At 36.7% G+C, this 16357-nt stretch overlaps 1 protein-coding gene across 1 annotated transcript; it reads left to right on the forward strand.

Annotated features, from left to right (window-relative positions):
* The first annotated feature begins 5059 nt into the window (after window positions 1–5059).
* mrps16 (mitochondrial ribosomal protein S16) lies at window positions 5060–6698 on the forward strand. Its single transcript, XM_088616992.1, has 4 exons — window positions 5060–5220; window positions 5359–5394; window positions 5528–5788; window positions 6336–6698. The coding sequence occupies exons 2-4, from the start codon at window positions 5382–5384 to the stop codon at window positions 6467–6469; spliced, it is 408 nt and encodes a 135-aa protein (XP_088473118.1). The 5' UTR covers window positions 5060–5220; window positions 5359–5381; the 3' UTR covers window positions 6470–6698.
* Window positions 6699–16357: the final 9659 nt, after the last annotated feature.

Genomic DNA, 16357 nt, shown 5'->3' on the forward strand with positions numbered 1-16357 from the left:
AAAAATACTTACTAATTGCATTACATTATCACACCCAATTGAAAACAATATTCCTTCCAAAGCACCCACAGATAGCTTAAATCATAATTACAAAAACAATCAGCAAATCAGTTGCCATGTTGTAATTCACTTTTATCATGTTAATTAAGCTAATGCTTAAAAGGCATGGCATTAAACTGGAAACGTCTAAATTGAGCCTGAAATGTGTTTTTCCCCCTGATCAGCCTATGAAAGAAATCTCTCTTTTCTTAAAATACAATATCATGTTCATGTACAGTATGTATATGCTTAAGTATAAAGCACAGGGCTGTGTTAACGCTCTGATTTTAATTTATGTGGGAATTGTGCATATGGATTACCCAAATACGGTAATAACAAATGTGAGAAGTTAGAGTAAATGTGTCAAGATTGGATGACATTGCTGAATCTTTAAAAAGCATTGCACTTATAGTCCCCTGAAAATGTTAACCTGCTAACACCAAAGTGATCTGAAGCCCAGCTTAAGTATTGTACAGAGAGGTGAAACACTGTACAGAGTCGTAAGGTAACTGGTTGTATGACATAACCCTACAGTATACAGCCTTGAAATCTCTATAGCACACCACTGAGCCAGTGTAGTTCTTGAATGCTTTTGTATATTATAATATAATCTTAACCTTAAAGATAAAGTAAAGGACATCTATCAAAGCCAGGCTTTGGAATTATGTAGCTAATCCTCTTATTTTTCCTCGCAGAATACAATGCAAAACAGATTCCAATTCTTATTCAGCGGGGACAGTAAAATGACACAATAAAACGTCAAAAATGAGAGGCAACCCACTAACAAATAAAACCTTTACAAAGCAGATTTAAAAATCATCTGCGATCCAGCATCTTACTGTGCAGCCATTTTTTTGTGCAAAATCAGGTATTTTGTTTTCTTTGATCTACTGATTGTCAAGCTAAGAAACATAAAGGAATGGTATTTTTATTCTCGTGATCTTTTTTATACAAAGGTCCGACCGCTTCCAATATTTAATTTGTCACAGCATTCAAATATTATAGGTGTCAATTCAGGACATCTGAATTTATAATGATAGATGACAAAATTAGCAGGCTGCGCCTTTCCTCATCATGAGGCGCCTACCATCTAAATCATCACCGTCTGTGCCCGACACAGTCCCTGACGAAAACACTGGACAATGATATTCAATAAGGCCAAGCTTGTGTACGATGTTAATCGATTACGATGTTACATTTGTTTGCCCAGACCTCAAACAAAAAGATCATTTATCCCCACTGCTAGGTGTTAAGTGGATCTCCCTTCACAGTCATTCACATGTCTGTCATACAAAAAGATGCCAGTCCTATTTAAAGCAAGTGTGAAATCATAATGTTCCTTCACAGAAAGCCTGGTCTGTAATCGAGGGAAATATTAGTGTGATGTGTTCTTCTCCTGCAACACGCAAACACTGTGACCTTTGATTCACGGTTCACTTGCGAAAATCAATCTTTCCCCCCTATCATTTACAAAGGTTTGCCTGGTTTTTACAGGTTTATATAATCTTTTTTCCTACATCCATGAGTTTATCTATTATTTTCTATTACTTTTTGTTATTCCGTTGGAGGAAAGAAGTCCAGGAGTACTGATTCTAGCTGGAGTTTCTTCTTCCAACTTCTTCCGAGTCCCTAACATTAATGAAATTGACTTCATCAGGAATACCAGCTCTGTTTAGTGTACAATAACATCAACAGTTTTGCATTTGTTAAAAAATATCATGAGCTGATGTATTAGTCACTTTTGAAAGGAAACTAAATGTTAAGTTCTCTATTTCCAAGGTAGCAGAAAAAACACATTCGATGAGTGTGAAACACAAATGCACAATATTCTTTATTATACTGTCCATGAAAAATAATTCACATGTTTATTACTACACCAATGCCTCATAGATGCAGAATTTAATAAAAAGTTGTTACCAGCTGTTCCCTAGAAAACACTACAATTGATATTACACCACTTAAGTACCAGAATTACAGCTTTTTTCAATCAAAGTACTGAAGCAATAAATGCTCAAAATCACTGTACAAATCCTGATCACAGTAGACCGCGAATTATGAAGGACTGTGCAAATAGCGTCATTTACTTAACAAGCATCTTGCATGGGCATTTATAGTCTTTCACATAGCTTATGATAAAAGAACACTTTTGCTAATAAGTTAAGAAACACTGATTTTTGGTGTATTACTGTATGAATTTAGATTTGAGGAGAAATTATTTAGATGTGAAAATGCAAAGAAAAGTTTATATCTTTGCAAATATCCTCTGAAATATAACAAATGTTCACTTTTAAGACAATTAAATCTCTTCTTCTTTATATTTTTGCAATTTTTTTTAGAAATTAATTTAATTGGAAATGACTGATAAGGAACTAGTAAAGGTTTATTCCATGCAGAAAAGAGAAGAAAAGACGTATATTTCGGCTGTGGAGCCTTCTTCGGGTGTGTACTTAATGTTTTATATCACTGCAAGGTCACTTGTATGTGTAGTAATCGTGTGGTTTCTAGCTTAAACAAATGTATTATTATACAGGTTATTTATTATAATTCAAAGGCTATTTAAACTATCATTAAAATACAAGGTTTCTAATATACGCTGTTGTCATGGGGTCATGCTTTTTAGTAAGAAAATTCCCGAAACATTAGCACAATCTGAAAACCATCTAAACACCGCATTTCCACCTAATATTACTGCAACCATAAATCCCATCAAAATAAAGCAAAACATTTTGACTCATATACAGTGCATGTGTGCCTTTATTACTTTATTACTCTGTGCCTTTCCAGTTTTGGTGATTATGAAACGTTGAATTTACTGAGGTAGTTAAGATACTGGTGGTTGGTCTACAGCTTTGGGGTTTCGTTGAAGGCTAAGTGGAAATATGGGTATTTCATGCCTACATGTGACTTTGCACAATGTGTCTCAGTACGGAGAATTATTCACTCTCTGTCCATCACGTTATTGTCTCGGGAGAGGGCACAGGACAGAAGACAAACCACACTGTTAGGCCACAGTACCCTCATATTTACTGGTGAAAATGGAGAAGCCAAGAAAAAGTTTAAGAAGTAGATCTTATATAAATATTATTTTAAAATATTTACATTATCGCAGATGAAATGGAATCCAGAATTTGAGCATTTTTTTCAACTCAGAGGATACACAACAATCAATCATCTGGGACTTTATTTTAAGTGATTTCATACAAGCCTGATGTTTTTTTAAAAATCACACGAGAATATTTTGATTCATTTTCCACTTCCTTCGGAGGGATTACTGTAGTGAGAAGAAAAGTTTTCACTGGATTTCTGGAAAACTTCCCTACAGATTAGACAATATCACAAAAACAAACCAGAACAACTTAAAATAAGAAGTGTTGCCTTATTTTCCCTTTTTAAATATAAAACCTGAAGGACTTGATGCATTTGACATAATTAATGCACTGTTGCCATCTTCAGGACATTAAAATAGTGCAAGCAGTCCCCAGAACGGCAGAGGATAACTCTTACACAGCCACACATTTATAATTCATTCCCCTAAATTCAATAGTTAACGATAGAAGAACATTTCCATTTTCTAATTGTAACAAACTGCAATCAGAAAACAGCACAATACTGCTATAGCAATGACTTTATAAGATGTCTTATCATGTATTAGAATGCAGAGTTGACAATATCATATTTAAGGAAGCAATCTACAGTATGTGATTTGCCTTCCCCTGTTATTTCAGCGCCTTTTAAATACATTTCATGCCAAAGTACTCAACCCTTTCTAATGATGATCTATTTTGTTGAATTACACACTATAAATTATATATACAGTAAATGTTACAATTTTAAACATATAGTTCAAATCAAAATCTGCCCCTCTTCTGTCCTTTCACTACCATTTTTTTCTTTTCTCTTTTCCTTCGCTTATATCTCTTCCACATCCTGTTTTTATATTATTGTTGGATCTACCCAGTTTGTTTAGGTCTGTCATGCTATGCTGATTGGTCCCATCTGTTCATTAATGTAATATTCTTTTTCCTGAAAAACCAATAAATCAATTGAACATAACATTCAAATGTACAAACATTTGTGGATGAAGGTAGTTAAAGGTCAGTAAAAACTGTACAAATGATCAAAACATGTTAAATCAAAATATGCTGATTGCGTATGTATTCACCCCTGAGTCAATACTTGCAAATAGAGCTGCGAGACTTTTTGGATAAGTCAATATTAACTTTTCACACGCCGCGATTCAGAAATATTCAAGTCCTGTCCTGTGGGTTGGAGATTGTTGATGGACAGCAATTTTCAAATCTTCAACGGGTTTCCTATCAGATTCAAGTCAGAGCTTTGATGGGCTTCTCAAGGACATTCCTTGTTTACAGTACTCCTAATGCATAAGGACACAACACAAAACCACATGTCCAGCCCATACAAGAAATTAAACTTTCAGTAAAGAAATAAAGAAAAAAAATCATAAAGCCTTTGCTTTAAGGTAACCTAATTTCTAAATGACCTATTTATCATTTTCAGAAAGAATGGTGTACATATTCCTGCTTTCTTACTCTCTAAATGCTAAATTAATTTACTGTTGACACGTCTTGCTCATAATAATAATGACTTTACGTTTGTGCTGAATAGTTTAATTTAATGTAAACCAGGTTTGACTAAATCAATAGACAAAAGACAATTCATTAGGGCAATGACTAAGGCTTTCGGTCCTATATCTAAAAAAAATCCTAGATCTCATTCAAAAATCCACAAAAGGTTACTATTCAGTAACAACACACTACAGACACAAGAATAAAAAAAGAACTGGAACAGAAAATATAATATGTTCACCCAGAGTATTTAGAGTATTCATATTATTTTATAGGGGGTATTGTAAAACTCTCGTTCCACAATGATCAAACCCTTATGCAACTTTTTATGCAAGTGTGGATTTTTCATTTCTGCACACAAAAAAGAATGAATAACTCTTCGGGTGTTTCCGTCATCTGAAACGTAAAATGCCGAATATAAGGGAAAGGGTTAACTTTACAGTTCCGGGTCATACGTCAACAAATATGGCTGCGCCTTAGTCAATGTGACTCCTCGATAACCAAAAAAAATATTTTCAGAAATTCCGTTTATCTCAGGAGTACCGCCTTGTGGTGGTCGTATAATCCCAGCGGGAAATCACCGTAGGCTCGTCAGGTACGTGAATACTGTATTTTTCTAAAATTCTTTCACTTGCAAAACGTTGACTCGTTCTTCAGAAAACACTTTCCAACTAAGACGTTAATTATTGCTAATGGGTATAATCGATTATAAAGAGTGCTCATTTCGTTCTAGGTGTTGCTGACGAAGAATCCAACATGGTTCATCTTAGTAAGTATACGATTACTACTGAATCGAGGCATCAAACGAGTATTACGTTATTGAGTAATAGTGGCTTCTGATGAGTGTACCATCAATATGCTTAATATGCTTAATAAAAATATGTTTTCCCCCCCCGCAATAGCACCTTCGTTGCTGAGACATTACCACGGAGGGCATGTTGTGATCCGTCTGGCGCTGGGTGGCTGCACCAACAGACCTTTCTACCGAATTGTGGCCGCTTACAACAAACGGGCCCGGGACAGCAAGTACATCGAGCAGCTGGGATCGTACGACCCGCTTCCCAACATCTATAACGAGAAACTCGTCAGTTTCAGCTACGAGAGAATCAAGTACTGGATCGGCTGTGGCGCCCATCCCACTAAACCTGTGGCGAAGCTTCTTGGTGCGTTTTCTTCTGCCGGGAGTGGGGTCCTTATCTCGTGTCGGTCTGAATAGTGGCTGAAAGTAAAAAGCAAACCCGGCTGTTGTCTTATGCTGTATGTAACACATTTTTAGGCTCGAGAAAGATTAATTGATATCTAATTAGCGTATTCATTCAACATGTCCATAAACAGGTGTTAAAGAACAGCAGGGTATATTTTCAAAAACAGTGGTGATGAATACCTCTAATGTATCTAGTTTTAAACGAATACTGCTCAAGATAACTTGAAGAGTCTGGTGCAGTTTCACCTCCATCTGAAGCCCACAGTGCTGTGTGGAAAACTTTCCTTTCTCAGTTGTTTTTGTTAAAAGAAAAATATTTTTTCTGGCTGTTGTATTTAGTAAATGAGGACCTAATGTGATCTGAGAAATGTAGCTCTAATCTACACCACCTAGGGAAACGTGATAAAACATACATGTACAGCTGTAACTTTGACCTCAGTTCCACTGCAGAAAGGTCATGGAAGCTCACACATGAGATTTAATGTGTCTTTTCTTTTTGGCTGTAGGGCTGTCTGGGTTTTTCCCTCTTCATCCCATGACTGTGACAGAGGCAGAGCGCCGCAGGAAGAGAGCAGCTCACAGAGAGGAACAGACACAGGCTGGTGAGGAGCAGGACGAGGCGAAACTGCAGGAGGTCTAGGGCCTGCCTGAGCTCTGAACAGCAGCCTTAGTGCCATGGTCTCATTTCCTATGGGAGGAAGTCTCCCGCGCTGTCCTGGCAGACTGCTGCTGTCACCGAGACAACCACTGACTGACTGACTGCTCTGATCTGCAAGTTTCCTGGACTCTTCAGGCAAAATCATACTTTGTAAAAAAAAAAAGTGTTGTTTGTATGGCAATAAATGTGCATCTCTAGCCTTTTTCAAAAAGATTTCAAGAATACTGTTTTCAAGATGCTAGTTCATGTGCTTTCCTCTAGAGTAAAGGCAAGTGTCGACTGGTGAGAATCCTGCAGAGTGAAGTTTAAGAAGATAAGAATGAAGGCCATGAGACAGCAATGCTGAGTGCTATACTGCCATGTCAGCTGCTTTTTTCAAACTGAGGACATATTTAACTCGTTACAGTCTACACATGGGTAGCAGAATAGATTCCTACTTCTGTTCAAACAGTAGAGTAGGTTCTCTTTCATTTTTCCTGATTACATAGTACTACTACTACTACTACTACAAAATAATACCTTATCTCTAGTATCATACTAAGACTTTGTAACTCTGCATAAGAAAAAGATCTTCAAGGCGTCTCTGTGTCCATTCAGTTGACCTATATTATTTCCCTAGTTGATGCACTTATCCAGAGTGATGTAGTATATACAGTAGAGTAACTATGCATGGGCTTCTTTCACAGATAGAAAAGAAAGATTTAGATCTCTTTGAGATTATAATTTAACTGAGAATCCCTTGGCATTTCAACAATACAGGTCAATAGCTGCGTCAGCATGCGTAGGCTGCAAAGGAACAAGTAAAGGTTTGTTACCTGCTGACAGGAGAAGAAAGAAACACAACGTTTTGGCTGTGGAGCCTTCGTCAGGTGTACGCCCAAAGAAGGCTCCACAGCCAAAACGTTGTGTTTCTTTCTTCTTTTTTCAGCATGGAATAAACCTTTACTTGTTCCATTTAAACAATACTACTTAAAGGTTTGTGAATATCCTATTGTTTTGTTCAATGAATAAAATGAAGTTCAGAGTGAAACATCAAAAATGTTTATGAAGGATGGTCCTGAACAAATAACACAAATGAAGACCGTTCTATATCTGCTTCAATTATTATATCAGTCACTAGTTGCTTAAAAACCCAAAAATGTTTGTATGGAATACAACATTTTTTTATGCTGAAATATTTTTTACTTACAAAGGTCTTCAGTAATGTTAACTTTAAAAATACTTTAGATGAGACAAATATGTGTGAGAAAGGTGTGAGTATACACCACTGTATTACTTTTCTGAAACATTCAATTCTCAAAACAGGGTGTAACACTTCTAATGAAACTTGTTTAATGTTTCAAAATGGTGTTACCAGAAGACTCCACAAAGGCAGTTAATTTAATTTCTTAACCATTTAATGAGGTGTAGGCTTTTGTAAAAGAAGGCGGAACCACTTTCATTTTGCTTATTGCATGACAAAAAATCTTCACCCTTGCCGATTATAGGAAAATAGACACTTCTTATCATGTGTTGCTTAATCTCATTTAAAAGCATCTTTACCTATTTTGTGAGTTTAAGATTACAAATGATTACAGTACCACAACAGATAATGTGCTGGGCTCACCTATGTCATAGAAACGTGGTTTGCCTGATAAGATTTTACATTTTCTTTGATTTTTTTATTTGTACAAGATTAAATATATGCTTGTAACAATGTCATAAATGCAGAAGCATTCTTTTAAATTATTTTGAATACCAGTACTGTTGAATTTCATAAATATTTTATTTACAAAGTACAGAAATATTTACAAAGTAAAAAAAAATGTTCTTTACTTTGCCAAACAGTCTAGGAGATCTACAACGGTTGTGAACATTAATGATTTACCTTGTATGGTGGCTGCTTTTCACAGACATAGAACCTTACAGTGAGAGCCAGCTGAACAATTAAGGATAGGCCTAGTCAAGAATTTGCCCCAGAAAACAGATCATGCCAGACTATCGGAACATCCTGGCACCATTCCTGAGAGTGGGATGTTGGCACAGAGCAGGGACAGATGGGCCTGCAGAAAGTTATGTTTCCTTGGGTAATATCTGACTTTGTAATTCTCGTCTGTGGAGGAAGTGAAGTTAATGTTTGTCAGGTTTATTCCTGTGACATTTGGAATGTTTTGGTAAAAACATCAGTTTCCTTGACACTGTCACTGTTGTTTTGCCATGGAGGAACAATGGTGAACCAGCCCTGTAGTGAAAAATCGACCCTTCCCTTGGACCAAGTTCCATCTGTTATAAGGTCATGCATACATCGCCTTTGTGTTGTCTGTATAGTAAAGCTTTTAAGAATAGAACAGGTGGAATAATTGGTATCGATATACTTAAGGTGGATGGCAAGTTGACACAATGGTTGGTATCGCTGCCTCGCAACACTGGGGCCCTGGGTTCATTTCTTGACAGAGGGTGCTACTGTATGTGCGTGGTGTTTGAATGCTCTTTCCATGTTTGTGTGGGTTGTCCCTGGGAGCTCCGATTTCCTCCCACTGTCCAAAGACATAGGTGGTAGATTAATTGGCTTCTGGGAAAATTGGTTCTGGTATGAGTTTGTGTCTGGCATCCCATCTAGGGTGTACCCTGCCTTGCGCCCAGTGCTTTTAAAGATAGGCTTCATCTCCCTCACAACCTTTAACTTAAAGAAGGACTTAGAAAATGGATGAGTAGACTTTCTCCACCTTTCTTCATTATGTGTGAACATTTTTATTAAACATTAACATTTTGATAATTGTCTTAATCTACATAATTCCACATGTTCTTACAATTAACACATATTTGTATGCCTTGGAGCATTTCAATTTGTAATGCAATGGATTTGTAATGCATTGTATTTTAAGTTTAGGTGTCAGGGAACACTGAGCACATCAAGAACTGAAGATTAGAAAATTTCAATTAGATGACTTTGGATGGAAGAACAATATACTGATTTCAAGGCATACTGACAACAATTTAAATCATACATAATGATCTACTATTCCCTTGTAGTTAAATACCTAAATGGCGAGACTAGTAGTGTCTGAGTTGTATATTGAAAGCAGTATAAACACTTCTGTTTTCTTGTACCAGTTTGTTGAAAAAAAGGACAATAGAGGAGCAAAGTGCAGAACTTGGTTCAAGGTGTGTAGTGTAAAATCAACAGGAGTACTTTATCACAATCAGAAGAATTATCTGTGTAAAAAATAAGTGCCAAGCAGGGCCTTATATACAGTAGTTCCAAAACAAAAACTCTGCAATGCAAAATTATTTATGTCATCTTTCACAAATATATTCAATTGTTGATTCATTTTCTTTCTGTGTATCAGATACAAAAGGCAGACTAATGCAAACATAATGTGGCAGAACTGCCAATTATAAAACGTATGAGGAAGGAATCCATAAAACTGGACTCTTCTTAAAAACTGATGTTGAGACTTCATCAAAAAGGTGCAAAGGAATGATCTGGTCTTTCTTTAACACCTGCACTCATTTAAAGTCTAGAAATAGGAGTGGTATTCTGTCCTTATCTGAACTGCAACATTAAAATTGTGTTGACTCAAGGCCTTCTTGTCACATGTTTTTTCACACTGGGTATCCATTTGGATAAAAAAAATCCTTCCTATGTGCTAGATGTAACAATGTGACCTTATTGAAAAAGATACCCTGGATTGGACCAGCTAGAGGTAGTGCATGTACTGCTTTATAAATATGCAGAGATCCCCACCTTATTGTTTACTACGATATCTGTTGCATCTCTCATTTCACTCTGGGATCCTTTTTATAATTCATACCACTTCAGTCCAACAGTAAAAAAGAAACTATAAACAGCAGAGAAATCCAGAGAAGCCAGTAATGCACAATCTACATTTGATAACTACAGTGACTATTTAAGAGAATTAAAGCACTACTTCCGCACAATGAAAAACCTTTACGAGTGTAAAATTGTAAATGACTGCAAGTGACATGCACTGACCTCTGTGTTTAGGTTTCTACTGAAATGTGAATGTTGAAATGTACTGGGTTGTGTGCATACTGTAACTGTAAAAGTACTTTATCAGGGAGTGTCTAGTGAGCTCATGTTTGCATTCACTGAGTTACAAAAGATGTTCCAAGAGTTCATCTTGATAGGGTATTTATTAAATATGTTTTGTTTAACTGAATGCATCATACAGAAAGAACAACTTTCATTTAGCTTTCCTTTGAGCAGAAGCAGCAATGCCAAGAATTTCTGTGGAAATGAAATTCTTATCAATTAATGTGTTTGATACCATTGACTTTAATGAAAATCGAATTACCCACGCATTGAATCCACAACTCCGAAATGTTCTAGTGTCCAGTTGTGAAACTAGATAGGTGTTATCTTAGTAGTTTAATTGCTACAGGCAACCAGGTTTACAGGCTATCAAGGGATTTGCATTCATTTTGAAATTCTTTATCTAAAGATCTCTCTTTTCCTTGGCAAGATTTTTCATCAGAGAAACAGAATAATTGTTGATGTGCACAAAAACTGTTGTACAGAAATTCTCGATACTTTCTTTCACACAAGATGGGACAGTGTCATAGCAGAAGGGCTCATAAATCAGCCCATGCACCGAATGTGTACAGAGAAAAGCCATCTGATTATTTCCCTGTATTAATCAGCTAGGACAGGGGTTCCAACCTTATTGTCAGCTGAACCCCTTCGTTTGTATTTTCGGTTATTTCTGTTTTTTTATATGTTGAATAAAGACTCTTATATACCCTACAATGTATATAACGATCCACATGGCGTTTCTAGACCTGGCAAAGGCATAAAACAGGGTACCGCATGATCTCATCTGACGTGCGCTGAGACAGCACCACGTCCCCGAAGCCTATGTCAGCTGGACAAAGCTCCTGTACCAAAAGGCCACTAGCTCAGTACATGCGCAGCTGGAACCTCAGACACCTTCCCGATCAATGTTGGCGTCCACCAAGGCTCAGCCTTGTCTCCTCTGCTATTCATACTTTGCATGGATACAGTGACCAAAGCTATCCAAACAAGGCATCCATGGACGATATTGTATGCTGACGATGTTATGATAGCAAGTGAAATGCGACATGGCCTCGAACAACAAGTACAGGAGTGGAAGACGCGCCTTGAACGATTCGGGATGAAATTGAACATCATGAAGACGGAGTACCTGGAATGTGGTGATCAAACCGATGGCACAATCGCAGCTGGTGGGGTCCGACTGAACAAAGTGACCCAGTTCAAGTACCTAGGCTCATGTGTCAACTCTGACTGCACTACCCTCCAAGATGCCAAGACGCGAGTCAGCGCCGCTTGGATGAAATGGCGGCAGGTCACTGGAGTACTATGCGACAAGAAGATCCCTTTACGCCTAAAATCCAAAGTCTACCGCTCAGTGGTCAGACCAGTGGCCCTATACGGAACTGAATGCTGGCCAACGACAAAGAAACATGAACAGGCACTCCATACGATGGAAATGAAGATGCTGCGATGGACCCTTGGCTTGACAAGACTAGACCATGTCATGAATGAAGGGGTGCGAAGAACACTCAGAGTCACCCCAATCACTGAGAAAATGAGGGAATCGCGCCTGCGATGGTATGGACACGTGCTCCGCAGCAATGACACAGTAATGGCAAAGACCGCCCTCGAATTGAATGTGGAAGGCCGCCGGCTCCGTGGACGACCATTTCCGTGCGGGCTGGATCGGCTGAAAGACGACATGCGCCTCGCCTGCCGAGATGCCGCAGACCGTACGAAGTGGAAAAATCGGTGCAAACAAGCGGACCCCACATAAGTGGGAAAATGCGAAGAAGAAGATATACCCTACAATGGATTTAATATGAGTCGAGGTCTTTCTTACTGATCTGCATAGACTTTGGGTAGACAGAAAAACAAATGAGCCAGAAAAGTATTTTTACATTAACATGTATGCTATAACAGTTTTCTCAGTTTGTGAAGAACACAGAGGCATTTCTTTTTCATTAAAATAAATTCTATTAATGAGCCTGATAAGATTAACACATTTCTTCCTCTTCTTTAAAAGTACAGTAACGGTTAATGTGTGGTATAATAGTGAAGTCCATTTGCATACAAAAGTGAGCAGTTTGAGTTGAGTTGTGTCACCAGGACAGAAAGACTACCCTTTTTCACTGTTTCTGTTGATATGTCACAAGGGGCTGTTTACAGAATACTCAGTCTCAATACTGAGCTTTTGTTCATTTTTCATGATTCATTCAGTAAATAATACCTTAACCAATTTGGTTTTCAATATCTGGAAGTACACTTGATGAAGTAACAGAAGTGTTTAATTTTGAGGTTAACCTCAAACCTGCCAGGAGGTTAACCTGCCAACGCAGGTATTGCTGAACTTTATAATGAACATAATAGAGCTTTAACCCATTCAAGATATAGAAATCTTCTCATATTGCCTTGTGACTCATGAGGGGAACTGTGGTTTATCCATTTTGTGCTAAATATATAAACTAGAAAATGATATAGAATAATTTGGATTTTTTACATTATTCCAATCATGTTCCTGAAAGTTCCTTTCTTACATGGATACATTTGTCACCAATTTGAATTCTTGGTTACCGTTGTTAGGGTGTTGATGACCATGTTTTCAATAACAAAACCACTTCCCACACTACATCATAATCCACTATATTCTTTTTCAGGTACAGTACTTTATACTGGAAATACCTCTTGTCCTAAGGTACCTTTGGTAAATTAACTGCTTACCAAGGTAATTGATATACAACACCAACTTTGGAAAAATACGTCCAAAAGACTCAACCAAACACAATTTCCAACATCTCAACTCTTAGATTATATGTATTGCAAATCGGGACATTAAAAAAAACAGATCTCTAAATATATGTTAAAGGTTAACCTGTGTCTTGTAATGCTAGCTAGATATACCCTTAAACAGATTCCTTCTCAAGACGAGGTTTTTAAACTGAGTCCTCTATGGAGAAACATGCTTCAGTCCTAGTTTTATGTTCCTGGAAGTGGTTGATGAGATAAATTACACATTCCTAACAAGTGTATATTTATTAGAAGAACTACTTTAATAATCTAGCACTATGTTTTTTTTTCCTCTAAATTATACTGAAAATCCAAATAAATCCATTTGACTTATCTTACAGTCTCCAGAAACAACGCAAATTACTGAAATAAATATGTATTTTGTTATTTTACCAAATCATACAACTCATTAAAGGTGTAACCATGATTTCATTTATAAAGTGATTAACCAGAACAGATTTATAGCATACAGGCTTTCCTTGGTAAATGCACCTCAGCAGAACTGACCGTTTACACTCTTGATTATCTGACCTTTCTCACAGGTGTTGTAAATTGAACACTTTCTTGGTCAGTATATCAATAGCTAAAAACATCAGTTCACTGACTTGGCAAAAACAGGGTCACAGACTTATGCAAATGGTGACTTCAATTACTGCAATGTATTGACTACATTTAGGTTCAAACATTAAAAGCTCCCTGCTTTTGCTGTCAGCTGATAAAGAACGAATACATACAGTACAGGTGCAAATTATTTTACAGGTCAGAGAGTCTGCAATACCCAGCTCAATCAGTTGATAAATAATTATATTAAAAGTTAAAGTAAGGTTTATCGTGTCTTTTTCTCTTCTATTCAGGCATTCTAATTGTAAATGTGGCTCTTTTTACATAACTTTATTTCTATGTAGCTCTGTTCTTACACTATTAACTATTGGCCAAACTGTCAGACCTTTTAAAGCTTCTGTTGCTGTTTAATTCAAAGTACAGTAAAACTAAAAGGTTTCATTATACAAAACCTTTACTGTGATCTTTGTATCTAAATACGCTTTTTACTGCGAGCACAGAGCAGGAAACTCAAGTTACTGAATTTCAAACAATATGGATCCCTACCTACTAGAAGAAAATGTTCTGTAATAAAATTCTGACAACAATACCTCCTCCCTTTGTAATTGTAAGTACAGCCACAAAACAGCAAGGTGTTTGTAGATGTGCTATAACCAGGAAAGGGTCAAGGCAAATCACAGACTTTTTGTGGTTATTATTACCTTTGTAATTAAAAGCAAAATAGTCTAGATTTCCAATGTCAATTGGTGCAGTACTTGAGACCTTATTAGAAAGCGATTAATATAGTCCTTTAATATAAAAAACACATAACTGTTCTTTATTGTTTAGTGTACCTTTACTGAGAAATATTGAAGTTAAAACAGCATAAGTCATACCGTTGGACCAAACCCTTCTTTGTACAACCATGAATCACAGGCATGCTGTAAAAGAAATTTAGCAATCTGAATATATTAAAATACTTTATTCATGAAGAAACTTCCATTAGGCCAACATCACAGCTTGTTTAAGATATGTGATTTATTAATGAGGTACATAATAACGAATCTATCATAATGCCACAACTCTTCCTCCTCCTATGTAGGATTGGTGTTTAGTGGGGTTTTTTTTCATTCCTCCAGAGTAAAGAAATGATTGTTGAGCTAGCCACTCAGTATACAAAGAATGTATTAAGTTTGGGTTTCAACAGTATTGTATATATTGTATGAGAGCTTTCAATAGGCTTTTACTACCAGCAGAAACCATATCCTCAGTAGCCAGAGCTACAGGACAAAGCAGTTATTTTTGATTTGCATGGTATTTGTATTTATTTACTTTATCAAGTGCTGTCTGCTTAGCCCTTGGGCAGACAAGAAGTATAATCATAGAGATCTCACATTCAAGACAGGTTAAATACAAAATATGGTTTCTGCAACTAAGACTGCTATTTGTATGCTGGCAACAAAATTGCCTTGCAGGTGCATCAGAACAGGTGATGTTAATGCCTTGATATTGCAGAAACTGAGCAGACTGTACCCAGCTTAATTTACTCTCCCTTGTTTATTGACACAGATAAGTTAAGATTTTCCTTTATATCTGTGCAATCGTGCCAGTATCAGATAATTGTTTTGCATGACATAAACCATATCAATTCCCTAAAATGTTTTAGTATATTTAAAAACCATTCTGTGCCTGGATCAAAGACTCACCTTAACATCATGAGTCAAATCATTAAGATAGCGATTTAATGTAATCATATAAATAAATTTAAAGCACTTAAACTGCCTAGGCATGTTTTACATTTAGTTCTTTAAACATTTTCAAAGTACCAGAAACAAAGATAAGCAATGTGTAGGCTTTTCTACTCATGGCTGCAGAAAGGTTCTCCATAGTTGGGTATCGTGCAAAATATATCAGACTTTTGCATTTCAAATCTTCAGCTATTTTTTTACATAAAAAGGAAAAGGCATTTTAAATTGAAAGTACATTTTAAAATATGGTGATTAATAGAAACATACTTTTTTATTAGAAAGTCACTTATTCCTGGTAAAGGCTTCAGCAATCCAAAGACAATCTTGGAAGAACAGGTCATAATGAGGGATCCCACTTTAAGAGGGGCACCAGTTTGAAGCAGGACAAACTCAGATACAAGCTCTCAGGGATAATAAAGAGGCACCAGCTAACCTAACTAGCGTGTCTTTGAAAGGCAACCGTAGCACCCAGCAAAACCCCATGCGAACACATGGTGAACATACAAACTGCACACAGAAGGCATTCCATCCCAGAATTAGGACACCAGGACCCAAGAACCATAAGGTAGGAGTGTTAACTGCTATGCCGCTGTGCTGCCTATACACATTTTTAACAAAAATCTAAAACAAATACTAGCAATGCATGCAAAAGGTAATTTGGTTATGTTAACTGATAAACTTCAACCCTATGCTAAAGTTATATTGCATTGCCTTCTACATGGTTCATGGCTCTACAAAATAATAACGTATTATACGGCACTCCTGTGATCTTTATTTAGA

The sequence above is a fragment of the Lepisosteus platostomus genome, chromosome 23 (assembly GCF_059453375.1).
Source record: "Lepisosteus platostomus isolate fLepPlt1 chromosome 23, fLepPlt1.hap1, whole genome shotgun sequence".
Lineage (NCBI taxonomy): Eukaryota > Metazoa > Chordata > Actinopteri > Semionotiformes > Lepisosteidae > Lepisosteus > Lepisosteus platostomus.